The following is a 27,986-nucleotide window of genomic DNA, read 5'->3' on the forward strand; positions in this document are numbered from 1 at the left end:
GGGCACCACCTGGGCAAGAACTCTCGACCGAGCGTGACAGCCTAACGGCGCGGACTGGACCTTGCGGCAGCCCGTAGCCCCCATCCTGCCTCTTCCGGACCTCCGTTTGGATGGATCCCTTTGTTGTAGCGAGGGGAGCTTGCGACTAAGAGCTGCCTTTCTCAAGCAACTATCAGTCTTTAATAGTTTCTGTTCCAGAGGGATCCTAGCCACCGAGTCCCAGCAAACCGCCTCAAGCGCCCATCTCCGCGGCCGGGAGCGGCGCGGGCGGAACTGCGCAAGCGCGGCGCCGCTGACCTCGCGGGGTTCACTTCCGGGGGTCGCTCTCCAGGCAGGGCTCTGGGCTCCGGTGTCTGCTCGGCAGCCGCCTCCCTCGGACCTGCCGGGCGGGACGCACCCGAGCCGAGCCGCGGGGCCCGCCCCCGCCCGGCCATGAGCGCGGCCGCATGATGCGTCCCTGCCTCGGCCGCTGCAGTCGCCGCCGCCGCCGCCGCAGGCCGGGAGGAGCCGCAGCGCCGGGCGACCCCGCCCGGGCCTCGGGTGAGTGCGGCGGGCCGGGCCGGGCCGGGCCGGCTGCTCACGCCCGGGTCTCTGCCACTCCCGCCCCCCGTCCGCCCTTCCCTCGGCGCCTGCTCCCTCTCCACCCCGCCGCGCATCTGCGATCTTCTCGAGTTCCTCGGGGGCACCCCTGTGCCTGCCCTCGACTTCCGTTCCAGGCGTCTCCTTGTCGCTCCTCAGTTGATGGTTCGGGACAGGGCCCGAATTGCAGCCCCAGCTTTTTGTCTGACCTTGGGCGTGACACTCAGCTCCCCGGGCCACGGTTTTCCCCTGTAATAACTAGTAACCGGGTTGTTGTTAGTGCCAGAAGACAGAGTGGCTATAAACCCTTCTGTAAGCTGTAAAGAGTTTATGGGCTTGTATTACAGTGGGCTTTCTCGAACGTCGCACGTGGCTTCCCGAATGCTCTTGTTCTTCCCTCCCTTTTAAGTTTTTAACTTTTCTCTTTTATTCTTTATCCTTCTTTCTCGTTATCCACCCTTCTCCCTGTCAGTTACCATTGGGGGGTTGCCTCACAGGGCATGTGGAACAATCAGGTCAGCCTCAGGGCAAAGTCTGCATCTTTTCCTGCAGCAGCCAAGGCTCATCTCTCCTGAGGAGTTATTGCTGCTGGATCTAAGTATCTTTTCCCTGTTATATGGACACACGTTATCACCTCATGGGTAACCAGTTTATCATGGTAGTGAAAATTGGAGTCTAAGAAGAGCTGTTGGCGCAGCTGCCTTGCAGCTTCTTTTGATGTCCAGGTTGTATACAGTGCTGTCCAAATCGATGCTACAGTGCTACATTTTCGATCTGCTTACTGTATGTACTTACTGCATATGTATTTATCTGTTTTACTGTCACTGTCTCAGATGGTCTAGAAATCTAGGTCAGTATATATTTCTTCCTAAACTCTTCACCTCACAGATGATGAATTTAATCTTTTTGATATTGTCGCACAACTTATACTTTCCTAAAGTCATCTTTTAAAAAGTCACCTTGTTAAATTTGCTTGTTAGGAAGTCATAACCTGGTTAAAGTGAAAGGCTCTTGGGATATTTGAAAAATGGAACGGAACACAAGTGTTAGATTGCATTTCTTGAACATTCTGGAAAGTAGAAGGGTTAGAGTTATTGATGTTATTTGGATTGTGTACTTTTAGGAGTTAGACTGGAGGGTTCACTCTGACTTTTGAGTTGAGAGATGGAGGAGAACAAGATGGTCTGAAAAGGTAATCTAAAGAATTCATAAAACAATTGGAACTCTTTATGCAGATGTCTCACATCAAGGCAAAGTGGGTGAAAATGTATACAGAAGTATTCTGTTACCAGTGACTCAGAGCCTGCCTTGGATGACAATGAGTGAATTGGAACTTTGCAGCCAGGCTGATCAATGCACTATAAAAGCAGAAATTCTCTTCTAGGAAGGACAAGTATTAGCATGAATAGAAGGGCCTTCTCAGTGAGAGACTAAGTACTAAAAGGAACTTCGTGAAGAACAGTCTTGATTCAGTCAAAAGTGTGGGCATATGTTTATATTCTTATTGAAACTGTTACCTGCACACTTGGACTTTTTGGTGATCTAAATAATGTAATCTTTGTCATAGGAAATGGGGACTAGAAATAAGTTTATCTATGAAGTTAATGTTTGGGATGAATTGAGAAGTAGTTTCCTGATGATTCCAGGACTTCCCTGCTCCAGTCCACGTGGAACAGCTCTACAAGATCATTTCCTTGAAGCAGCTGTTGGGGGATATGTTTTTTAAAAGTAATGTTTTAATTATAAAAGTAACACCTGCTTGTTTTGTAAAAAAGTCAAACACTAGAGCGGAGCATAACGTGTAAGGTCTAAACACTCGTTCTCACTCGCTTCTGCCCCCAAAGCCAGTGTTCAGGGTCCATGTTAACAGCCTGCTGTGTGACCCTTCACCTGTAGCACCTGAGAAGAGTTTAAGCCCCCTGTGAGAGTCAGTCACCTACAAAGTTTAGAGAGAACAGTCCACACAAGACCACCCTTACTTCTGACACCAGCTGCAAGTTTGGGGGTTCCCAAAACTACCCTCGGGGTTGATTATTATTTAGAAGGACTTACAGAACTCACTGAACGCTGTTATACTCACAGTTACGGTTTCTTACAGGGAAAGGATACGAATTAAAATCAGTCATGGGAAGGGGCTCATAGGACAGTCCCTGGCAGTACCAAACGCGGAGCTTCTGGTGTCCTCTCCCCAAGGAGCCAGAATGTGTTACTTTCCCAGCATTGGTGTGAGACAAGATATTGCCAACCTGGAAAGCTTGCCTGAGCCTTGGTGTTCAGAGTCTTTATTGGGGTTCCATTACATAGATATGATGCATTGATTGATTGTCCATGTGGTTGATCCCAGTTTCCAGGTCAGCTGATACTGCTTGACCCAAAGCCCGACCCTAAATTGCATTGTTGGTCTTTCTGATGCATGTGGCCAGCCCCCACCCTAAATCAGATTGTCAGCTGGGGACAAGTGCCAGACCTCCTTTTGGGCAAGAGTAAATTCTTTGCTACACAGCATCCTTCTTTGTTTCATGGTCCCTTCTTTAACAATAGACTTTTTTTGCAATGCCATTGACAAATGACTCTCCCTTCTAGAGCATGGAGGAGACAAAGGCCACTGAGAGAGTCTTCTCAACTTTGATACCTTTCTAGCTAAAATACCTCTGACTATCCATCAGTCTTTTTCTTCCCCTTACCTGTGAGGAAGAGAATCCGTCCTTCCCATGTTAACTTGTATATCTGTACTCTGCCTGTTATGGGACAGGCACTCAGTCATTTACCCTCACTTCTTTGCCTCTATCTACAAACGTGTTCTTGTCTTGCTGATCTTAGCCTTGCTTACTACTTCATTTCACTGTTGAAAAACCTTCAGTAGAATCCTATTAATTGTCTTATAAAATCCAGACTCCTTAGGGGGCCAAAATAAGGCCTTACATTGGTAGAGCACCTTACAGTTTTGAAAACACTCGTGTTCTCCCACAGCGCCTCGTGTGCAGGGTGCTTGGTCAGTGTTTGCTCAGTGAGTGAGTTGGCTAGATGGAGAGTGAGAGTCTTCTCCTGGGAGGAAACAGCAGGAGCAAATGCACAGCGTTGTGAAGGGCCTGCTCTGGGGGACCCTAGGGGGCCCTGTGTGGAGGAGAGTGGTGAGAACCGAGCCTGCAAAGGCGGGGAGAGCCAGCTTCAGTGGGGCCTTGAATGCCTAGGTCCCAGGGTTTGGGACCAGATTGATTCTGAGACCTGTGCTGTGATTTTGACAGTAACTCCTGCAGCCAGGTAGAGAGTGGTCAGAACCCGGTGGCCCTTTGAGGTTAGGATTCTGCAGGGGTGCAGGCCAGAGGCGAGAGTGTCTACACTTGGGTTGTGGTAAGGTGAGAGCTGTGAGTAGCCAGTGTCGTCTGCAGGTCAGAATGAGGGAGGAGGAGCTGTGTGTCTGGAGGTTAGAAGGTGCTTGATAACTACTGGTTGCAGGAGGAGTGAGATCGATCAGTGGGAGGCGAGGCCGGCTCTGGGTTAAGCTGGTGGTTTGGTTCATTCTGGGAAAGGGCGTAGTTCCTTTCAGCACCCAGTAAGCAGGGGCCAGTCTGGGTCAAGAAGCATCCAGTTTCTCTTGAGACAGACAGGCTTTTACAGTTCATTTCTTTGTTGAAATGTTTTGAATTCTTAGAGTTCCTTATTTCCCAAATTCAATTTATTCATTACCAAATGCATTTTCTAAAACCACGTGCTCCCGGAAGCACTGTATTTTAATAGAAGAACACCGGCTGAGGGGTCAAAGCAGTCCTGGCTCTACCCTTTCTTTACTGACCGTGAACTTGGACTAGTTACTCCAGCTCTGAGGCCCATTTTCCTCGTCCCTACAGTGAGGTGCCGATAGTGCTTAGCTTTTAGGGTGGTGGCCGGAGTGAGTGTGATAATGCATATAAAGCTCTTGACACACAGGAGATGTTCAAGAATCGGCCTTCCTGTCACCTTCTGATATTTACGTTCTCATTCACTTGCAGCTGAGAGCTAAGTGCATTACTGGCATGTCAAATGTTCACAGAGTTTTGGATGTGGGTGAGTCTGGTATGCTAAAACTTCATTTCCATATTAAACAAGGAAACCCTGTTTAGGAAGATATGGAAAGAGGTTGGGATTTGCCAGCCTGTTTCAGGGTGAGCTGGAATAGGACACTTAAAGAGGTTTGGAACTCTGGGTTTCTTTTCATTTCTGGATTTGGAGTTCCTGAGGGTTTAGTTACCATGTTGGGATTTTTTAAAATAGCTGCTCTGTTTGACTTTCAGAGTCAGGCTGTGGCTCCAGTGCAGGGATAGAGGTGAAGTCTTTGGTGTAAACACACCTCTGAGACCGCCTCATCCAACCTACGCGCTCTAGGTGACACACCTGACATTGAGACTTCCCCAGGAAAACCCGACTGTGTGGGTCTCTCCTGTCACCCCCGGCCCCCTCTCTGCCCTTAACCCTTCCCCATTCCTCTCCTACTCCTTCCCTCTGAGGCTTGCCGGACCTCTGACCCCACCCCCGGGCCCCATCTCCCACTTTGAGCCTCTGTCCTCCTTCCTTTCATGTTCCTATGGGCTCATGGCCACTTTCTCTTGTCTCCCTCAAGCCTGCTCCCTGATTCACTCACTCATTCACTGAACAAATATTTGCGGGGTGCCGAGTATGCTAGGGGCGTGTTGGGGATATTACAAGGAACATTCTGTTGGTGATGACAAAGGAATAATTCAGGCAGCGAGGGAGGGGATGTCAGAAGTGAGGTCAGCAGGCTCCAGGTTGGGTTGGGATTTATAGACTGCGGTGGCTTTGGTGTTTATGTTAGCTGCACAGGCACTCATTGGCTGGTTTTAAGTAAGGGAATCACTCCACCTGATTTATGTCTGTAAAAGCTTCCTCTGGGTGCAGAGTGGGGAATGGATTGTTGAGTGAGTAGAGGCAGTGATGTAGAAACAGGACTGGTTAGGAGGCGATCGAGTACTACCCAGGTGAGAGCTCCTGTGCCTTGATCTGGCTGGTTGGGCAGGGAGACGAGAGGGTCAGATTTGTGTCAGTTTTGGAGGTAGAGCCCATAGGACTTGCCCATGGGTTAGATGTGGGGAAATGGAGGAAAGAGGTAGATGAAGGGTGAGTCCTGCTTTTTGACCTGGGCAACTAGATGGTGGTGCTGTCTATTGAGGTGGGGAAGAGTGGGGTCAACACAGTTTGGTGGTGGAGGGGGTGTTTATGCTTTGACCGCCCTACAGAGGAGTTGTTGAGTAGCCAGTTGGATATACTCAATGAGGCATTATTAGTTTGGGAGTTTCCAACTACATGGGACAGAGATCCTCTGAGATGGTTTAGAGAGAGCATGTAGAGAAAGGGGAAAACCCAGGACTGAGCTTGGGTGCTCCCAACATTTAGATATTTATGGAGGAGAAGGACCTTCTAAGAGACTGATGTGTCGCTGGTGGGAAGCAGAAAACCTCAGTGTCCCCCCCCCCCGCCCCCCACACACATTTGTGAGATTGACTTTCCTCTCCTAGTCCCATGGCTCTTTGTTGGTGTGTTTCTCAGTTTGCCGTCTTTTTGATCTGCAGTGTCCAAGTGTTAGAGTAAGTATTTTAGTGTAAAAGACCTTTCTAGAAAGGTTCAATACGTTTACTGTTTACAGTATGGATAATGTGCCAGCATTTGGCTTTAGTTAGCTTAATATTCTGTTGGGTTTTGTTCCTTAAAGGTTAATGTTCTGTTCTTTAGATTCAGTAATCTGAGAAGAAAATAGTGGTTTCATATGCATACATTACTGGTAGAGTTTGAAAGCACAAACTAAATCTTTCATGATTGCAAATTGATGGAAAGAACATTTGAAAACATAATTGCAGTAAATATACTGGAGTAGATGACTTGAATGCTCCATTCTTTTACCAAGTTCATTGAGGGTTCTGGCTGTTTCTTTAGTCTTCCCCGCCCTCTCCAGCCCCTCTGGGATCACACTTAGCAGCCAGGTTGGCGACACACCCGGGGGCGGGCGTGAGTGCTGACCTTCTCCTTCCTTCCCCTTCTGTGTAGCAACCTGATTGCTTGGCCACAGAGGAGATCTTATCCTTATCCCCAAGGGCACCTCTTCTGAATTCTTACAATTCGCACTGCTGACCCAGTCTCGTCCACCCTGGCTGCCTTCTCACTTCCTCCACACCTGGTGCTCAGTCTCACCAGGACCTCCAGTTCTTGGTTTTCTGTCCCCTGGTGTATCAGGCCTCTCCCCCTCATCCTGCACTCCAGGGTTAATCATTTCAGCCCAAGACTTGCCTCTGATACCCTGGTTTTCTGTCATCGTCTTTGTTCATCTCCAACCCCATGTAAGCCTTTAGGATGCTGGGCTGGACTTTGGGTAAAAGGGCTAGCCTTTCCCATTGCTTGATTAGAAACGGGGGGTTTTCAGCACTGTCTGGGCCCACAGTGTTGTGTTTCCGTCCCTTCTTGCCCCTTCCACACCGCCCACCCCCTGCTGCTGCTTTCCAGTCTCTGTGGCTCTTCTCCAGCTGTCCTGCACTTGTAAGCCCTCCGCCTGCTTCTTTCTCTTTGCTCAGAAAACTGTGAAGTGGAGTGTGAACTGCTCTAGCCTCAGTCCATCTCCATGTTCCTCTGCAGCCTCTCCACCCCCACTGTTTCTTCTTCCCGTCTCAGGAAGAAGGGTCATCCCCCTGGGTCTGCAGACCTGGACCCTCATTCCCTAAAACAAAAAACTGCAATGAGCCTATATTGCTTTTCTAGTTGCAAGAAAAGTTCAAATAAGTACAAAATTAGAAAGAAAAAATGAGAGCCAGTGTGGCAGGACCTCTTAGCTTCCATACTTAACCTGGGGGGGATCCCATCTGTAAAATGGGGAGAGTACTTCTTTAGGATCATCCTAGCAACAAATGAGATAGTGCATGAGAGGGGAAATTGAAAAACAAAAATGTCCTCCACTTTTCCTTCTAGCTACACATGTCCTTCACTTAACTGCATTTTTTTGTGTGTGAGGAAGATCAGCCCTGAGCTAACATCTGCCAATCCTCGTTTTGCTGAGGAATACTGGCCCTGGGCTAACATCCGTGCTCATCTTCCTCCACTTTATGTGGGATGTCGCCACAGCATGGGCAGACAAGCGGTGTGTCAGTGCGCGCCCGGGATCTGAACCGGTGAACCCCGGGCCGCCAGCAGCGGAGCGCACACACTTAACTGCTATACCACGGGGCCGGCCCCTTAACTGCACTTTTAAAAATTTGCTTCTTTAATTTTCTCACTGCTCAGTCTCCAAGCTCTTGGCACTTTACTGAACTGCAAGGAAAAGGTGATCCGCCTGGCCTCTCCTGGAGCCCCCTTTGGTGTGTTGACTCTCCAGCCTTCCTTCCTTCTCTTAACTCCCTGCCTGGCTTCCTTCCTGGCTCTTTTTACCTCTTTCTCCCCTCTCATGTCTGTGTTCCCCAGGGTTCCACTTCACACCTCTGTGGCCTCTTGGGTGATCACTTCTGTTCGCACTGCACCGGTCCCCTCTGTGCTGGGGCCTCTCATTCTGCATCTCTAGTTGGGGGGTTGTGGGAGGTCAGATAATGAACCGTCTGCTGGTCAGCTGTGCGAGTTTATGCTGCAGGCACCTTGAATTCAGTGAGCCCCAGTCTCAGCGCTCTCCCTGAGTCTGGAGTTCCCCTGTCCCCACGAGAGTGGTGGCGGCAGCGGCAGGATTACCTTGTACTGTGCCCTGTCCATCCTATCCTGTTGGTCACTGCTGTGCTTTTTTTTTCCTGTGACTGTCTCTCAGACAGCCCCCTTCAGGCCCCTGCTCCCCTCTTAACCCTGGCCTCCGTCATCTCGCGCTGGGTCACGGCAGTAGCCTGCTGGTTGCCAGTCTTCCTCCATCCATCCTGGTCTCACTTTGTTGCCAATTATCTTTTTAGACGGTCTGTTGACCCGAGTTCCGGTGCATCCCGTTCCAGCAGTAAAGCCAGCCTTCACACTCCTTAGCTTGCATTCAGAGTGCTTGTTGGTGGACCGCAGTCTGTCCTTTCGTTCACATTTCCTTCCCTCTCCCCCACCCTCCTGTGCCCTGAGCTTGAGTCCTTCAGTGTGCCGCTGTTGTCGCTTTCCTGCCTCTGCGCCTTCTCCCCTCTTCTCTCCTCCTGTCCGTATGTTGCTTGTCCACGGGGGCCACCATGCTTTCTTTATTGACACTTTCTCTGCTTCCTCCAGACAGAATTAGCTGTTGTCATCTCTCTCCCTCATCACACTTGGCTCCTAATTTGGGGATAACACTTAGCACATTATTTACAAGGCTGATTCCCACCTTGGCTGGTTTGCCAGCGAGTGAAGCGAGCGAGCGAGCGCCTGCGGGCTGAAGCTCCTGTCTGTGGTTGTGCATCCTCGGGGCCTTGTGTAGGGTATGGGGCTTGGAGGCCCCCCACCATGTTTGAATTAAGTAGATCTCTTTGCTTCATGTGCTTCTTCTGTGCCTGAAGCAGAGATGTGCTTCTTCCTGTGTTGTATAGGCCATCAGTGGGTGTGAATAGTAAAGCCAGGATGAGTGTAGCATAAACACGAACCCCACACTCTCAGGGGGACGCTCTTTGTCTTGCAGTAGTGAACAGAATTGTGTCTTGATTCTTTTTGTGGTAACTGATCACCAAAGGTTTACTTTGGTTTACTTATTTTCAGTTTGTTTTTGAGAAGTACATTTTCTGTTTATAACCAAGGAAAAAAGTGAGGGGAAGAGATTAGGAAACTTGCCTGAAGATAGAGATGGAAGTGAGTCTCAGACGGGCCTTGACTCCCGAGCATACTGTCTGTTGGATGCAGCCGAGGCCTCAAACTGGCCTCTGCTGCACCTTGCACGCCCGCCACGTGTTCCTGTGCTGCTGATTTTGTCTCCTGTCCATTGTGTTATCCAGATGTGATTGACGTACAATGAAATGCGCAATTTTAAGTGTATAGTTCATCGTTTGGGGTTTTTTAAACAGCTCATTGAATCTAGTTTTGACAAATGCTTATGCCTGTGAAGCCTACTTCCCTACAGGGTACAGGGCGTTTGCATCAACTCAGAAAGGTGCCTTGGCTCTTCTCAGTCACTCCCCCTTGTGCTCAAACCTCTGCTCTGATTACTTTCAAAATGAATTAGTTTTGCCTGCTTTAGTACATACAGATGGAATCATACTGTACATATTCTTCTCTGTTTGATTTCTTTCATTTAGCATGATATTTTTGAGATTTATCCATGTTGTTGCACATATCAGTAATTTTTTCTCCCTTTTCTGCTGAAAAGTTTGCTCTGGTATGAGTATACTGTAGTTTGTTTATTCATCTCCTGGTGATGGATATCTGGGTTGTTTCTGGGTTGGGGAATATTAGGACTAAAGCCGCTGTGAATGGTTTTGTACATGTTTTGTGTTCATATTCATTTTTCTTGGGTAAATACCCAGAAGTGGAATTGCTGAGTCACAGGGTAGGTGTTTGTTTAACTTTGGGAAAGTGCCAGACCACTTTCCGAAGTGGTTGCCATGTTGGTTACTTTTTAAAGTTTATAAAAGTAATTGGGGATTTGGTCTCATTGTAGAGATTCTGCTGTAGACCTGATGTCTGTGATTGGCAGTCCTGTATTTTGCAAAGCCAGTTTTATCTTAAAACATTGCTAACATAAGCTCATTTGAAAATACTCAAAATGAATGCAAATGAAAAGTTGAAAATATTCTTAGGCATAATTAGGCATTGTTAGTTCAAAATGTTATTTGGCATTTAAAGTTGTTGGCTATTGCGTGGATATTTGAATAAAGTTAATATATATAAATACCGTATTTTAAAAGTCACCTCCATTAGTTTAAGCAGCTTGGGATTCACGGCCACATTTGTTGTTCAGAAGGGACTCAGAGCTGGAAGCATGTTGGGGAACCATTGGCATGCAGGGTGGTGTTGACGGCGGGGCGGGAGGTTGTCCAGGTAAGCGCAGAGGGAGAACAGAGTCCTGAGGAGATGCAGTGGGCAGGGGAGACTGACAGCAGAGCCTGGCCCTGGGGGAGGCGAGGCAAACTGGAGACAGGAAAGAGTGAGCAGCCTCCGGGTTCCTGGGAGGAACAGCAGCTTCTGTGGTGGTGGAGAACAGGGGAACTTACCCTGCCCACCTCTTGATCCTCCAGACCCCTGTCCCTTCGCCTTCGTCCACGCCAGCCTACTGGTGTCCTCGTCAGGGGTCTTGGTTTCAGAAAACAGACACCAGCTAAGGGTTTGCTCAAGCAGAGAAATAATATATCGGAAGGATGTCCGGATGAAAACAGAATGGACAGGCTGTGAGGGGTATGGAGCTAGGCAGCCAGAAGGGAAGCCAGGGCTGGGCCGGCTTTGCCAGACCTCCTGGTGTTTGGAAGATGGACCTCCTGGATTGGTCCTTTAGTCTTATATTATTTTCCCTCCTAAGCTCTTTCTCTTTGTTGTTTAGTTCTCCTTTCTGGGAGATTTCCCCACTCTCTTGTCCAATTCTATTTTAAGATTTTAAAACTCTGCCATCATATTTTTATTTTTCAATAACTGGGAAGTTCTCAGAATGCTCCTCTTTTTGTTTCACCGATACAATCTCTTATTTTTTCTTAAATTTCCTTCTCTGTGCATTGTGCCTGCTCTGAATTCCTTTTCCCCTGTTTCCCTTTGGGGCTCTCTTGCATGAGACCTGTTTTGGGCTTTCTTCAAACATCTGTTGCTGTTTGTTCATATTTAAGAATGAGATGGCCAAGCACTTGGAGCCGCTGTGTCTCTGGTAGGATGTCTTCTGGTGGCTCTCATCTCAGGGAAACCTGGCAGTGACTCTGACCTCTTTGTTGGGGTTCCCCCACATCTTGGTACCTTTAGGCCTTATCTCTTGGGCCAGGTGAGTGCTTCTAGAGAGGCTGTGTCTACTTGCCCACCTGCTGATGAGCCTAATGGGAGATGCTGATTGGGAGTTTCTTCATTCAGTAGGTGGCCCTCACGAGTTCTACCACGTTCCTTCCTGTGCCCTGGGGGCCTGGTGTTCTCCACCCAGCTCCTCTCACCTCTTGTTTTCACTCTCCTGTCTCTTCTGTAATTCCTTTGCTAGTAAACAGTTGTTGACTATTGAAATGCAGCCTGGCCAGATTTGGTCTGGATTATCCCTGGGGATCTTTCTTGAGGGATTTTGGCTTATAGATTTGGTTTTACATTGTGGCTAAAATAGTAGGAGGATAAAATGGACAGATTTAAAGTAAATTACTTAATTTTCATTATTGTCAGTCAATTTACTAGTAAGGAAAACTTAGAGGAGTAGCTAGTTCTCAATAACAGAATTTTATGTATGAAATGTTATGTTGGTTATGCTCCAAAAATAAATCATACCCTAAGAAATATTACACACTTTTCTGTCATAAAATAAGTAACTTTTCTAATCAGATTTTATTGTCTTTCAGATCCTATCACATAGACAGTATGCACCTTAAGGTCCTGAAGAAAAGGCGCAAAATGTTCAAGTAACGTTTAGAAACCATTTGTGAGGTGAGTGTGGCTCTTTATTGGGGTGTGTAATCCCGGTTTCCTTCAGATGGCTGACACTAACTGGTGTGTTACTGAAGAGGCAACACGGGCCTTGCAAGAGGTCAGTGGCACTGAGGAATCTTCCTTGTCACCGTTGTCCTCAGTTTGCTCACACCACCTGTCCTCAGAGGAGAGAGTGTCTCTGGAGGAGGATTCTGTGGAGCGAATTGGTGGTTATTAGCGAGTTGTACAAGATGAGGTGAATGCACGAGTGTAAATTCATGGGTAGTTTTACTTGTGTGGTTTTCCCCTTAAATACTGGAGGTGTGCGGTGTTGCCGTAGTGTTCTGGGACACGCAGCTTTATTTAACGTGAGGAGAAATAGCTTAGGTTTGGGAGTGTAGACAAAATCCCATTAATTGGCCATTAAAGTAGGAAAATGGTGATGGGACCTCTGCTTGACCGTCGGTCCACGCGGAGAGCTTTCGGGTTCTCGCAGAAGTGCTCCACGAGAGCGTTAAATGGGTAGCAGTTTGGGTATTCGTGTAGGAGAGGGCTGCACCCCTGCCCTAGTGAGTGTGTACATTTTCTTAGTGCATTGCAGGTCGCCGTGTGGTGTTCCCAGTATTTTTTGATTGGTTCAATGTAAAGGAATTGTTTCTTCATTTCCTCCCCTCCCTTCCTGTTACTCTAATGAAGTGTAAATACACTGAGTGACTCAGCGGACTGCTTGCGCAGTTGATTACAGATAACTGATTGTGTCCAGCCTAGCCTTGCTGTGCTCATTGATTGCTTTCTTGAAAATAAAGTGACTTCTGGATGTCAGGCTGTTTTCCCTTTGCCTTTGAGTGGGTTTTACAAATTGGCGTCTAAAGCACACAAGCATCAGCGGAACATGCACTTCTCGGAGGGTCCTGCCACACCCACCCACCCAGGCAGGTAGAGGCGCCCCACCCAGGGCTGCATCTGCTCTCTGTGCTGGTTCTCACAGCTCCTCAGCCGGGAAGGTGTCCCGCAGGTGTGCCTTTAGAAGACTCACAGGGTCCTGCTTTCTAGATGGAACTCAGACTGCACAAACGTTGTGCTCTGACAAAAGGCTCGTCTGTCTCTGGACATGTGGCCGTGTAGCGTGTTGTCTGACTGCCCAGCAAGCAAGCACCCATTTCTCATAGAAAGTGTCCTACTTGAGGAGTAACCATAAAGCAGAGGAATTCTGGTCGGAGGAAGTGTTCAGCTTCAGGCCTTGCTGTACAGTTATGATCCACTAGGGAACTACTTGAATTAGAAAGAGGTGCCATCTTCTTGTTGTGTCTGTCTGTAAACAAACGTGCATTTGCTGTGGGCCCAGCCGTGTGCAGGCCCCAAAAGGGAGCCCAGCGAGAGAAGACCAGACCCTTCCTCTGAGGGGCTGACGATCAGTCAGGGAGGGAAGACACAGGAGCTGTAAGGTCGACGGTGGTGAGTATACTGCACATAGACTGATGAGCGTGCCCTGATAGTTCAAGGGAGGCAGAGAAACTTCCAGATACTCTCCCGGCCCCCTGACAGAATCAGACTTTCCAGTCCTGTAGGGAGAACCAGTCTCTGCCATCCTCTCCAGAGCGTCATATCTGCGGTTCAGAGACCCCTTTAAAGTGCTCTTCAGAGGAAGGAGAAATACCTTTTCAGTATGACCTGCTGGGAAGAGAGAAACGTTAGGCCCTAGAGGGTGAGTGGGGTTCTGTAGAGGGGTGGACTCAGCAGAGCCATTTGCAGGGGAAGGTGGGCAGACAAGTCTGGATGATGTAGGGTCAGTAAGTGCCAGCTGAAAGAATGGCTGGTTGAGGTCTGCCCAAATTCTTATCTTCAGTTTCTTCTCTTTCCCTTAAAACATTTTAAAGCTGTTTTTGGCTTGTCTAATTATTTTACTGAGTGTGGGGAACAATTTCATTTCTAGCTTATACCAGTCAATATTTTTATATTGAGAGAGAATTTTGCAAATATTTGCAGAATGAACTCTCATCAGCCAGTTCATTCGTTCATTCACTCTTTTCATAACTACTATGCTCCAGTTGCATTGAAGAGAAAAAAAAACAACACCCAGATTCGAAAGACTGTGCTCTTAATCAGTTGTTGCAGACCTGACTCCAAGAGTGTTCCGTCACTCCAGCCTCTTCACATTGGGGAGGCCAGTCTCTTGCTCTGTGCTTGTTTGAAAGACCCTCAGGGCGCCTGTGCTGAGAAGGCAGTTGGGTCGTTTGAGAAAATGCTTTCAGTGGTTTTCTATCCCCTGTGTGGACGCTGAGGCCAGATGGATGCTGACTGTGTCCCGAGTGTTACCGTCTGACATCACACACTCGTAAGAGAAGGCCCTGCATTTAAAGAACCAGCAGAACAGCTTCTCTTTGGTTTCTTTGGACACTGTATGTTCTCAGGGATCAGGTACTTCAGGAAATATGGGAAAGGTGTCAAAAGAATGGGTTAATAACTGAAGGGAACTTTTAAAAGAACAAAATAGAGAGGAAGGGCATTCTAGCAACAGTGTAGAGTTGAAGAAAACAGAGATAGCGACGGGAGCCTGCCTCAAAAGCATGACCGTGTTGTCAGAGTTAAAAGGAGGGAGAAATGAGAGGAAACTGAGAATCAAATTGAGAAAAGCTGGGCAAGAACCATGAGCTCGGTGTTTAGTGGGCCAAAATAAAAGTGAGGAGAGAGGTTGGCATTTCCTCTCACTCTTCCTCTTGCCGATTGTCACGTCTGAGTGGAGCGTTTGCTCTGGAGAGCTGTGGGTGGACCTTGGGCCTCTGCATGGACAGATGGGGCTGCTGGCACGGAGAGCAGCCACGGTGCACAAGCTTCGTCTCCACCACGGGAGCTTGGGTGCTGTGATCTTGCATCTAGCTGGTTCTCTTCATTATTTGTTCACACGTGGCTGTGGCTGTGGCTGGCTGTAGGCAACAGTGTGTCCCCGTGAGCCTCATCAGCTCTGTCCAATCTCCTCTAGGGTGTGTCAGGGACATCATGCCGTCATCAGGACACCGGCTCCGGGATGTTGAACACCATCCTCTCCTGAATGAAAATGACAATTACGACTCTTCGTCCTCCTCTTCCTCCGAGGCTGACGTGGCAGACAGGGTCTGGTTCATTCGTGATGGCTGCGGGATGATCTGTGCCGTCATGACGTGGCTTCTGGTCGTCTATGCAGACTTTGTGGTGACCTTTGTCATGCTGCTCCCTTCCAAAGACTTCTGGTACTCTGTGGTCAACGGAGTCATTTTTAACTGCTTAGCGGTGCTTGCCCTGTCGTCTCACCTGAGGACCATGCTCACCGACCCCGTGAGTACTCGCTCTCCTGGTGGATTTTTCCATTGTGTCTGGTCCAGTGTGGCACCATAGACCATGTGGTGAAGGGCCTCTTGCCCCTGTAATCTCAGGTTTTTATTAATTCCTGGATACAGGTTTGTGGCATTTTTCATGCCTTCACTGGAGAATAAACATCGCTGAGGTAGAAGTGATATCACAGTATATTAATGGAAAATATTCCCATTGGGCTCTTGATTCAAAGGAAGAGATTGTACTAAATAATTCTGAAATCTCTCCTAGTTTAAATACTTTGTTTCTCTAAAGAATGGACTGAAAGCTGAGAGATCTGGGATCCACATTTCACCACTTTGCTAATCTTTTCAGTTGTCTTTCGACCATAAGCAGCTAATTTAACTTCTTTGGGCTGAAGGTTGGCTATTATCTCTAAGTTTTTTCTAGCTTGGTAATTCTCTTATTTTTATGTGACAGCCAAAGTCTGAAGCATACGTCCCATTCTAGCTGGTAAAAGTCAAAGTTCAACCAGTCTGTGAGGCAGCGAGGAAGAACTCACTGATTCCGGGTCCCATCAGTGTGGGCTGTGACTGGAGGAGGCAGTTGCTCAGTAGAGGTCAGGTGCCGTGCACAGCCGGAGAACTGACAGGTGGGCTCTGGAGCAGCTTCCCTGAGAATAAAGATGGGCCAGATCTACCACTGAACAGCCTTTAGTGCCTGAGGTCTTGAAGGCCACTGGATTCAGAACCTCCGCTGTGGGTTTAAGGCTGCTTCTCTGAGGTTTTGAGACATCCTCACAGCTCAGCCAGCAGTCGCTTCCAGACAGTGGATTCCAGGCTCACCCCAGATCCTGGTGGGGAGAGGGCCCGTAGGCCCGGTGGGAGAGCTTCCCGTCCTCGGCAAGCTGCGCTGCAGGCGTTCGCAGTCCATATGGGTTTCATTTGAAAACCTTTCCACAGTGTTAAAGCAGTGGTTTCAAACCACTGGTACGGGGACTCCTGATAGGTAAATTAAAGTCTGCTGAGCTCATGTCTGTTGGTAAGTTTTCTCTAAAAAAGTACCAAGAAGTTAGTGTTTTGTTGTATAACTTTTCTATAAATAAGGTTAGGACTCTGAGAATAAACGATAGTGATTGGTCCACAGAATGTGGTTGGCATGTTGACACAGAGCTGACTTTTGCTCTCAGTTCCTTTCTCGGGGTTTTGTGATACATTATTCACTACGTTATTTGCCTTGTTTGCCCTGTGGAGGTCTTCAGCCTATGATGGTGTTACAGACCCAGCCAGGTGGGCAGCTGGGAGCGGCACACAGGGGACAAACTTGGAAGCTAAGTCTGCCTGTGGCTTTGTAGCCTCATCTGATTGTGGGGTCTTTGAATAACCCAGTCTGATGTCCCTCAGAGACTTTTAAAGATTTTATTTATTCATTTTTCCCCCAAAGCCCCAGTACATAGCTGTCTGTCATAGCTGCACATCCTTCCAGTTGCTGCACGTGGGACGCGGCCTCAGCATGGCCGGAGGAGCGGTGCCTTGGTGCGCACCCGGGATCCGAACCCGGGCCGCCGGCAGCGGAGCGCACGCACCCAACCGCCAAGCCACGGGGCCGGCCCTCTCAGAGACTTTTAAAGGGCCCTCCTCTCGTTTCCTTTTAAGCAGCAAAGCCTCCCCTCAGAACCAGACCCTGCCCCTCACCCCTGTGCGTCTCTGTGCTGTCCCCCTTGCTGCAGCAGGAACACCGCATGTCAGGTGCCCAGGCCACGGAGAGTAGCAGTTACAGGGCCGAGGACAGGTCAACGGTTTCTGCTCAAGTATTCGCTATAGGACAAGCCCTGTTAGTGTTGGCCGTCTTCCTGGATGTCGAAAACTGGGCTGGGTCCATCCTTTGTAGGCACTTTGGTGGCAGGACCGTATCCATAGAAAGGTCCCTGGTGGTGAGTGTGCACGGTGGGACTGTGGGGAGGAGGATTAACCAGGCTGAGATGCCTCTCATTAGAGTGCGTGTTTCTTCTAACAGGCACAGTTGTTCCTCAGTCCTCAGCAGTCCAGCTCCTGTCCCCACTCCCTCTCTGAGAAAAGGCTTCAGAACTCTTACAGGAGGCCCCAGGAGCTGGGGGAGGCGAAGTGGTGGGGAGAAGGTATGCGCAGCACACTGCCTCTGTTCCTGGTGGGCGTATTCATTTTACTTGCTGGGCCGCTCTGGAGACTGTTGACTGGAAGCATGGAGACAGGAGTGCCAGGGTCGAGGGAGAGTTTGAGATCTTGGATGTCAGCGTTTTTCTGTTGAAATTTAATTCATATACCACAAAATTCATCCTTTTTAAGTGACTCATTCAGTGATTTTTAGTGTATTCACAGAGTTGTGCAACCATCAACTCAATCAATTTTAGACATTTTCATCATCCACAAAAGAAACTCTGCACCCCTAGCCATCGCTGCCCAACACACGCCGTCCCCCCGCCCGCCCTGGCCCCCTGCCACGTGCCCCCAGCCTCTGGCAACCATGTATCTGCTTTCTGTCTCCAGGATTCGCCTGGTCTGGACCGTTCTATACATGGAATCAGACACGGTGTGGTCTTTTGTGTCTGGCTTCCTTCACTCAGCAGGAAGTTTTCAGGGTTCATCCAGGCTGTAGCACTATCCATATTTCATTTCTTTTCATGGCGGGATAATATTCTGTTGTATGGATAGACCACATTTTGTTTATAGCCATCATCAGTTGATGGACATTTGGGTTGTTTCCACTTTTTGGCTATTATGGATAATGCTGCTGTGACATTTGCGTACACGTGTTTGTGTGGACCTGTGTTTTCGTTTCTCTTGGGTAGATACCTAGGAGTGGAATTGCTGGGTCGTATGGTAACCCTACATTTAACTTTTTGGGGAACTTCCAAACTGTTTTCCACAGTGGCTGTACCATTTTACATTCCCACCAGCAGTGTATGAGGGTTCCAGTTTCTCCACATCCTCACCATTCATGTGTCTTTGGGGAAACGTCCGTTCAAGTCCTTTGTCCATTTGGATGTCACTGTTTCAGCCATGTCACATAGTACGACTCTTGGGCAAGTATAGAAACTGCAGAGGGTCAGTGTAAACAAGACTCAGGGCACCTGAGGGAGTCTGCGGGACCCAAGGGCAAGAATGCGTCTGGCCGCTGCAGGCTGTGGAATTGGGCTGGGGAAGCTGTTGGAAAGGTAGAGCAGGGGAGAGACTGCCAGAGCCCTCAGGCTTTCTCTGCCCTTGGGCGTTCTGTCTTTCTCAGCTTCCTGGCTCTCCCTGCCTCCTAGTGAAAAAGGGTCGCACCACAGACCAGGTTGAATTGCAGTTGTTAGATTCCAGATCCATGTTCCTGGGGGAGAGGCTGCGTGGCCCAGCAGGGTCAGACATCCAGTCTTTGTCCTCTCAACGGGGAGTTTGCTTTCTTCTCTCTACAGATCCCGACCTTACTGTGCCAGGGTCCAGTCTGGACTGAACTAGAACCATCACGCCACCCCAAGGCAGGCAGATACCCCACTGGGACTTCATGTCATTTTACTAAACCAACAGGACCGGTCAGGCTTTGCTAGGATTGGCTTTGGTTTGTGTTGTTACTTGAGAAAAGTTGTTGGTACTGTGAGTGAGGAGCAGGAAGGAAGATGGGGTCCATGACACTTGACGGATCAGAGATCTGATAATAAAGCACAAGGGCCACTGTTGGAAGATGAGACACTCACCATCTCATGTTCGGAAGCACACTGAGAACTTAAACTTGTGAAGGGACGCTGAGTGATTGGGGAAAGGCCGCTCACCACCCTGCGCCCACAGACCCTCGCCCGGAGCCTGCTGTCCTAAACCCCAGCCTTGCCTTCTGAACAGCAGCCTTCTCAGCAGACATGTCTGTGCCCGACGAGGGTGCCCTGTGCGGAGCCGCTGGTCCTGTTCAGGCACCCACCAAAGGCATCCTTTCATAACCCTCCAGCACCCCACAGAGGGGGCTGGTAAATCCGCATCAGAAAGTGAGACCTCACCGCTAGTAAGGGACAAAGCTGGGGTTTGAACAAGATTTATCTGTCTCCAGAGCCCCTGCTGTCTTGTTAACTTCTTATAGACATTTCAGACATACACAGAAGTGGGGGGAAAAGAGTGTCCTGACCCAGTGGTCCCCTCACGGTCGGTGCTGTGTCAGCCATACCCTCACCCACTCCCGCCTGCCCTCCCCTCCCCGAGTATTGGGCAGGGAATCTCAGACATCACAAGACTTTATTTGTGAGTACTTGTGCATGTCTTTAAAAGGTGAGGGCTCTTCTCTGTGACAGCACAGCCACGGTAGCAGTAGCTCACGTGAGCAGTTGGATTATTCCTGTGTTGCTCCAGGTAGAGTGCAGATTTCCTTGGTGGTCTCAGTTCTTCTACGTTATTTTTTGTTCGAATCAGGATCCAAATAAGGTCTATACTTTGTGATTGGCTGATGTGTCTCATATTTTTTTCCTCTCTGTGGTCCCCTCTCTCTCTCTTTTTCCCTTGGGATTTTTTAAATTGAAGAAACACGGTCCTTTGTCTTGTAGCTTTCATTGCACTCTGGAGTTTCAGCTTACACCCCTGTACGTATTTGAACGTGCTCCTCATACCCTGTGTTTTCCATAAACTAGTAGGTAGATCTAAGGGGAAGCCCCCTGCTTAGCTGCCCCTTTGTTAGGTCCAGGGGATCCAGAATGTGTGACAGGGAGTAGGGGGTTCAAGATGGAAAGATATGGGAAAAAAAGAAAGAAAGTATGCTTTGCAAGGCATACCTTCCTTGGACGTAGGACGTGGTGAGAGCACTTTTCTAAGCATAGATCTCTGTTGTCCTTCTCCGTGGCAGATCAGAGGTGGCCAAGGGCAGGGGGTGAGAGATGGCTGCTAGAAGAGGCGGCAGAAATCAAAAAGCCATTAGGAGGACTTTGTGCAAAAGGGGAGCAGTCTGGGCCATTTGGGGTACGAAGCAGCCCGAAGGCATGGCTGTGGCCTGGGGAGATGGGGTATGAACATGCAAGACGTGTTTTAGCAAAAACATGCCCTGAAAATGGTTCAGCTGTGAACGTGAGCTTGAGGAATGTGCTCCAGCCATTTGGAAGGCTCATTTTGATAGAATGCAGAGTCCCCCTACCCCTCCACCCCTCCACCCCTGAGGTGCCGAGGAAACAGGCGCTCCTCCCCGCAGTCTCCTCCACCCTCCAGGGGTGACCTGGCAGGACCTCAGTGCTGAGCAGGAAGGTGCACGCTGAGCCGAGCACAGGCCAGCCCTTCTGTCTGGTGCCTGGTCTGCAAAAGGCAGCCTTGAAAGACTCAGAAACAAGTGTAGGTCGTGGGCGCAGGGCCTCGGGTCAACCGCCTTGCAGCCCTGAGGAGACCGTGGCCTGGAGGAGCTTCATTGCCTGCCCAGGGTTCTGAGCAGCAGAAAGGAATGCCTGGAGCCGGGAAATGCCTTCACTGCCGCGTGCAGTCTCCAGTCACCAACCTCATCTAATCATCGGCTACCCCTTCGAGATACAAATCTTTCCTCAGTAAACAGTCATAAGAGATCTCGTTAACAAATGTGTAGTGTTGGATGCTCTCCTTTCTAGAAGTGTGTTCTGTCACATTTGTTTTTACTATGGAAAGTACGTGTGTGTCTCATAAAAATGAAGGTGTGTGGAGTTTTTAAATCTGACCCATTTCCTCTTCCTGTGGAAATGTGTAACGTTGGACTGTCACCAGGAGCGTATATACAGCGTTATGGTATTTTATGAAATCATAACAGCATTAACAGCGTTAAGACTCCTGGATTGGTGGAGGAAACTTGAAAGTCTCCAATTCGTGATATGTAAATGAAGATGTTGTGGCTTACATTCTGATTTAAACCCGTAACTTGTTTACCTCCTGTGAGGAGACAGTTTGAGTGCTCCGAAACACTGGGTCTTGACAGAACAGCTTCCCCGTGTCAGGACGATGGTGACTGACTCTGGTCTGAAGGGAAGTCAGCTGTAGTGCAGGGTTGGGTGGTGAACATTCACGTCTTGCCCACAGCCCCTCCCGTCCCTGCTTCCCCGGGGCACCTCCTGGAGGCCTCGCTTCCTGCTGGTGACAGGGCTCCACGTCTGGCTCACTGGGGGCATTGGAGCCAGTGGTCCTCAGGCTAGACTGTGGCACACGTGCTTGCTGAGCTTCCCAGATGTGGGTGTCAGCCCTCACCCTGCAGAGGCTTGGATGTGGCTCTGGTGTTCAGCATCCGGGCCTTAAGGAGCCCCAGCACTGCTCCTGCTGGTCAGCAGAGTCCCTTACCGTCCTCCTACCCTCCACCTCCGCAGTCTCCCAGGACTGTTAGCTCCCACCCTACCATCCCTCTTGCCTTCATTATCACTGCACCCCTGGCCTGCTGTCCCCAGGGGCTTAGGGGGAACTCGTTCTCCAGAAATGTGCATTTCTTCATGAAGCACAGGCTCTGTGGGGCTAAGAAGCGGGATCTAAGACCTTGTTCCTGACCCTGAGATGTTTAGAACACCCCCTCCACTCTAGCCAGGGCACTTGTCCTAGTCCACCCTGCCACAATGCCCAGAAGAATCTTCCAGATGTGTTTTTCACTGTCTGTCTCCACTGCCCAAAGAACAAGGCCTTCCCTGCTGGGTCCCGCCAGGCCTCACCGCCCCGCTCAGGCCTCCAGCATCCGTGTTCCCCAAGGACTGCTCCTGGCTGTCAGCGCCCTGCGCTTGCCATCAGCTCACGTTTCCCTAACTCTTCCATAGCTCGTCTTTCTCCAGCAACACACACAAATGCACTGTTACGGCCCGTGAGGAGCAGCCCCATGCCAGACGCCCAGTGGGTCAGGTGCTCGGGGCCACACTGTCCACGTGTGTGTGGGATGCTTCTGATTGGGTTGGCAGAGACAGAGGCATTACATAGAAATACACGAGGTCAAGTCCCTCTTGAGATTGTTTTGTTCAGTGTTCTCTACTGCAACTGATAGGAAAACCACGTGGGGTGTGCTTATCAGGTCAACCCTGCCTGTTAGAAAGAGGGAAGTGGGATGGAGGGAGCATGGTGGCCCCTTTGGGGATGGTCAGCTGCCCTGCTGTTGGGACGGCTTAACAAACCAACCTCGCCTCTGGTGTGTCCTGCGTTAAGTTACAAGAAACTCAGGGGACTTACCAATTTACAAAGGATAATGAGGTATTTATTTTGAGTTCATTTTTTTTTTATCCTTATATTTTACTTATTTATTTTTTTTAATTAATTAATTAATTTATTTCCCCCCAAAGCCCCAGTAGACAGTTGTATGTCATAGGTGCACATCCTTCTAGTTGCTGTATGTGGGACGCGGCCTCAGCCTGGCTGGACAAGCGGTGCGTCGGTGCGTGCCCGGGATCCGAACCCGGGCCGCCAGCAGCAGAGCGCGTGCACTTAACCGCTAAGCCACGGGGCCGGCCCTATTTTGAGTTCATTTTAATGCATATTTATTTTTCATAGAAAATAAAACTTCTGGTCCTGCCTAAGACAGTTATTTTTCATATTAATATACTTTAAGTGGCAACCACAGCATTACACATTATTTTATGACATATAAAATCTAAGACTAATTCCTACATTTATTGATTTTTTAAAAAAATTTCCTTCCCCTCAACTAAAATATATTTTCATTAAACTGCAGGGGGCGGTACCCAAAGGGAATGCGACTAAAGAGTACATGGAGAGCTTGCAGCTGAAGCCAGGAGAGGTGATCTACAAGTGCCCCAAGTGCTGCTGCATCAAGCCGGAGCGCGCCCACCACTGCAGGTGCTGTGGCCTGCCCGGCACTGCAGGGGCCGCGGCCCCTCGCCAGAGCAGCCCGGGTGCTCACCGCTGCCGGGACCGCGGCCCCTCCTAGAGCAGGAGGGCCCCCTCGTCAGCCCCTTCCCAGCGTTGCATTCTGTGTACTGGATGCATGGCCTGGGGTTCTGTGTCCTCAGAGCGTGGAATACTGAAAATCAAACTTCTCCTTTTCAGTATTTGCAAAAGATGTATTCGGAAAATGGATCATCACTGCCCATGGGTGAACAATTGTGTAGGAGAAAAGAATCAGAGATTTTTTGTGCTCTTCACTGTGAGTAAAAAGTATTTGTCTAGTGATTTATGTTGAGTTGTCAGTTCTTTAACTAGAATCTTGCCTGGAGCAGGTAAATTGATTCTAACATCAGACTAGGTTTTCTCCAGCCTTTTCTCTGAAATTCAGATTAGAATACATGCTGTGCTGTCATTGGTAGGAAGTAGTCCGGCCAATAAAGACATGTTGCTGGTGTTATTTTTTATTTATTTATTTTTTGTGAGGAAGATGAGCCCTGAGCTAACATCCATGCTAATCCTCCTCTTTTCGCTGAGGAAGACCGGCTCTGAGCTAACATCTATTGCCAATCCTCCTCCTTTTTTTCCACAAAGCCCCAGTAGATAGTTGTATGTCATAGTTGCACATCCTTCTAGTTGCTGCATGTGGGACGCGGCCTCAGCATGGCCGGAGAAGCGGTGCGTCAGTGCGTGCCCGGATCCGAACCCGGGCCGCCAGTAGCGGAGCGCACGCACTTAACCGCTGAGCCATGGGGCCGGCCCTGCTGGTGTTATTTTAGGTGTTTTGCTGTGGTTTGATTCTCTCAGATACCTTGAATCACAGGTGTTAATAGGATCTGCTGAAGTGAGTCAGAACTTGTTGCGCTGGTGTAGATTTTTCTGTAAAATTGTTTGACATGGTCCAGTAGGATCTTGTGTAGGCAGATGTCCACTTCTGCGACTGGCCCCTTCCCTCCTGGGCTCTTACTGACAGATGAAATGGGGGAGTAAAATTGCATTGAGCAGCCTGTGCTCCTAGAAATACGTAATTGCGTGGCAGTCGCTAACCAGCCTCTCCCCGTCCCAGATGTACATCGCGCTGTCTTCAGTCCACGCGCTGGTTCTCTGCGGACTCCAGTTCATTTCCTGTGTCCGAGGGCAGTGGACCGGTAAGCCCAGTTGTGTGTCTCACTCCTAGAAGTGCGTGCCTTGGGGGGGAAAAGGGAATAGCTTTAAAGGAAGAATTCACTTTCCAGTTTTGACGGAAATCCTCCCAGTTATTTTAGAAATTAATTGAATTTTTTTCTGGAAAAGAATATAGTTAAGTTTTAACACTGCTGTTTTGCTAGTATAATGAAGCCACACAGATAATTGTTTTTCCTTAGTCAATATTTTCTTCTAAATAGTTTCAATTGTGTTTTGCAGATTTTTGAGACTAGATGGAAATTGGTATTGTTCCCACCAAACCTTGTGTTTGTGTTCTGGTTAGCTAGCTAGGCATTGTTCAAAGTAATCCTCGCCTTACTGGATGGGAGGGAACCCCAGCAAGTGTAGTGAAGGTGGTGTTGACTGTCCAGCCCTGGGTGGGAGGCAGGTCAGACAGACTCAGGCCACCCAAGGGGCAGGTGGGTCACAGCCCGTGGTACCTCCCACGTGAGGACTGCTCACAAGTGTAGGCACACGGGACTCTTCTTTTTCTGGCTTTAGTTTCATTTTAAGAAGTGGTTTAATACACAAAACAGTCTTCTAGAAACCTCAGGTAATACGGAATTTTTCGAAACTGACCAGGAAATAGTGGTATGAATTTTGAAGGGCCAGCCTCCTCTGCCCCTTGGTGGACAGTGAATGCACCTCTTTTCAAATGAGTGCCTTCTTCCGTGGGGGCTGGCCCGTGGTGGCACCGGGAGGATTCCTTTGTGAGCCAGACACCCGACACCCTGTGGTTCGGGGTATGCGCTATGCTATGATGTCCGGTCACAACCAGCTCTCTCTTGTTCACAGAATGCAGTGACTTTTCACCTCCAATAACTGTAATCCTGTTGATCTTCCTGTGCCTTGAGGGTCTTCTGTTTTTCACTTTCACTGCAGTGATGTTTGGCACCCAAATCCACTCAATATGCAATGATGAAACGGTACGCTTCCTTCCCGCCTGTGTTTGCTTAGGATTTGGTGCAAGCTTGAGTGAATGAGAAATCCTAATGTCAACCCCAGGTGCGTGTGTATTAATTGGCGGTCTCGATAAGCTCCGACAGGCTCGCTGTGTTTGTTATTCCTGTCATTATGTGCAGTGCATAGTTCAAGGATCAGTTTGATTTGAGAGTCAACAGAGCCAGGCAAGTAGAGCCAGGCAAATGCCCAGTTTCTAGGAAACCTGGCGCCCGGAGCAGCTGAGTGAGCTGCAGGGAACTGATCGCCTTCGTGCCTTTGCACTGTAGGTCTGGAGTAGGCACTCGAGAAATATTTGTAATAGATGAAAAAAAGGTTGGTGCCCTCGCCCAGAGGACCAGCCCTCTTGCCACCACCCTGGCTGCCTGGGCTGTGCACTTTCTTGGACGTTGGTCTGGCTGGACGGCTGCAGCCTGGCTATGCTCAGGGAGGCCGTGGGGGCTGGTCCAGGAAGGAGAGCCCTCACTTCACCTGAGCCCCGAGTTCTCAAATGCAGCAGGCTTCTCAAGTCTGGTGGTGTTTCCTGTTAGAACCGCTCGGCTAACCTGTATCTGTTGGGGTTTCCCAGGCGCTGCCACCCACTTGCTTTTCTTTCTGCTTCCAGGAGATCGAGAGACTGAAAAGTGAGAAGCCGACGTGGGAGCGGAGGCTGCGATGGGAGGGGATGAAGTCTGTCTTTGGAGGACCCCCCTCCCTCCTCTGGATGAATCCCTTCGTCGGCTTCCGATTCCGGCACCTGCAAATGAGACCCAGAAAGGGAGGCCCGGAATTCTCTGTGTGAAGCCTCTCCTCATGCTGGAACTCGTTAACTGACTTTAAATTATTCATCGGGGTCTGAAAGGGTATCGACAGCTCGTCTGTGACCAGTAGGGCAAACGGAACCCACGCAAACCAGTTGCTTGCAGCAAGCAGAGTTTTATACGTTTATAGTCACAGGTGGCAGGTTTTCCAAACGAGTAACGGGAAGATGTTCTAGTCAGTTCTCACCTCGACAACTAACGAAAGGTGTGTGGCCACATGCAGAAGCCAATGCCGTTCTCTTCCCACACAGTTAGGACTTTTGTTAAGGGTACTTTGCATTTTCTAAGAAGTCGTGTGGGATATTACGTGGGTTACTAAAATCCTCTGTACCGAGCTGCTTTTCTCAATCATGAAGAAAAAAGTCAATCCAGTGAACAAGAACGCACGTGGTTTCAGGGGCTCCTTTTGGCCCCGTGATTCATTAGTGCACCCCCCTGATCAAGAAGGGGCGTTGCCATACGAGTACCTTCTGGTCTCGATTAGCTCTGACCCTTTGCACTGAATGTGATCTGTGCACTGAACGGCGAAGGCGGCTTCCGGTATACCCCCCACTGCCCCACGAGAGGCGTCCTGACCCTTTCAGCAAGTCTGTGTGCGTGCGTGTCTGTGTGTGTGCGTGTGCATGTGTGTTTCAAAACTGGCAGTGTTGTTTAGGCGATGTAGCATTAAATGGCTGTGTGCAGCAAACAAGCTATTTTTTAGAAGCCGACATTTCAGGGAAGAGGGGAGAGCTGCCTCGGGGTCCTCCTCCCATGGGGTTTACTATGAATGTAGTGCATACTGGAGAATATCTTGATCCAAAGAACAATCATTCCTGTGTGGTCCTTTGTTGCCCTCCTGTTTTAATTTTATTTTCAAAATCTCGAGTGCATGAGGGCCTTGGCACTGGCTTTCTTCGTTCCAGCCAAATTAGGAGTGTGTAGACGGCACCTCAGGGGAGGCGAGTGGAGTCTCGGGGTGGCCTGGTCCCCTGTGAGGCTTGGTGGGCATGAGGAGGAGGGCAGGCGTGTCAACAGGGAAGCACAGAGACGGGTGTCGGCCTTTGTGCCTCACTGAGAAGGTGAGGGGACCACAGGACCCGAGCCCCCAACTCCGTGTGCCTCACTTGCAGAGAATATTCAGGATGACAGTAGCTTGTTGGAGGGTTTTTTCTTTTGTATCATTTATGTTTGTTTCTCTACCCATGTTACAAGTGATACGGTAGGACCTTTGGTGCGAAGCTTAACATTACTCCAGAAAGCCCACAGCTCCCCTCCTTGGGGACTCGCCTTAAACTTGCCTGGTGGGCACGTGCTTTGCGGGACGCATGGAGAAGCAGTCTGTGACGGAGTCTGGGGGTCTCCTGTGAGCCTGCCTCCCGAGCTGAGAAGAGTGGCGTCTCCCTCCTGCTCTGTACGCCTTTCCATTCGTCTGTGAACCTTTGTTTTTGTTTTTAATTAATCCGAACCCTATCCTAATCAGGGCTTCTACCACTGCTGATGCACAACCACAAGGGAGCTGCTCGAGACGCAGTCCTAGCCCAGAGAACAAGCTGTAGGGTGTTTGTGAAATGGACTGAGTCACTGCAGACGTGCACACTGTGAGGGGATGTCACAGTCAGAGAGACACAGCACCAGTCGAGCCGGGGGATCCCGGGGACGAAGAGCTTGCAGGGACTGTTTGCCCGTTATTTGCACCTCTCTTGTCTGGGTTGGACAGTGTATTGGGCTTCAGTGTGAGGCTTTCCATATGTATATCCTGTTTATCAATAAAAAATTACTGAAGTGGTTGAACCCTGTGAGACTTGGCAGTATGTGCAAATCAAGTATACTTGACTCTTCAACCTCTTCTCTCAGTGTAACTTTTATATGAAATAAAGTCACCAATTGACGGTTCTCAAACAGTTTA

At 49.3% G+C, this 27,986-nt stretch overlaps 1 protein-coding gene across 3 annotated transcripts; it reads left to right on the forward strand.

The window, feature by feature from the left end:
• The first annotated feature begins 12 nt into the window (after window positions 1-12).
• ZDHHC7 (zDHHC palmitoyltransferase 7) lies at window positions 13-27,986 on the forward strand. Of its 3 annotated transcripts, none has more exons than XM_087419849.1 (8): window positions 13-540; window positions 11,988-12,072; window positions 15,035-15,366; window positions 22,984-23,108; window positions 23,319-23,415; window positions 24,220-24,301; window positions 25,221-25,264; window positions 25,903-27,986. In XM_087419849.1, the coding sequence occupies exons 3-8, from the start codon at window positions 15,052-15,054 to the stop codon at window positions 26,077-26,079; spliced, it is 840 nt and encodes a 279-aa protein (XP_087275975.1). In that variant the 5' UTR covers window positions 13-540; window positions 11,988-12,072; window positions 15,035-15,051; the 3' UTR covers window positions 26,080-27,986. The 3 variants fall into 3 exon arrangements, with proteins under 3 accessions (XP_087275975.1, XP_087275976.1, XP_087275974.1); XM_087419850.1 differs by having other exon boundaries at window positions 14-540; window positions 25,134-25,343; window positions 25,903-26,047; XM_087419848.1 differs by having other exon boundaries at window positions 20-540; window positions 25,134-25,264.

Source organism: Ceratotherium simum, chromosome 30 (genome assembly GCF_057802395.1).
Source record: "Ceratotherium simum simum isolate JZ-2026a chromosome 30, ASM5780239v1, whole genome shotgun sequence".
Classification (NCBI taxonomy): domain Eukaryota; kingdom Metazoa; phylum Chordata; class Mammalia; order Perissodactyla; family Rhinocerotidae; genus Ceratotherium; species Ceratotherium simum.

Bases quoted from the DNA above. Each gene is read 5' to 3' on its own strand.
- ZDHHC7 (XM_087419848.1), top strand. From the start codon at position 15,052: ATGCCGTCATCAGGACACCGGCTCCGGGATGTTGAACACCATCCTCTC. The intron at 15,367-22,983 runs GTGAGTACTCGC...ATTAAACTGCAG, and splicing joins GGACCATGCTCACCGACCCC to GGGGCGGTACCCAAAGGGAA. The intron at 23,416-24,219 runs GTGAGTAAAAAG...TCCCCGTCCCAG, and splicing joins GATTTTTTGTGCTCTTCACT to ATGTACATCGCGCTGTCTTC.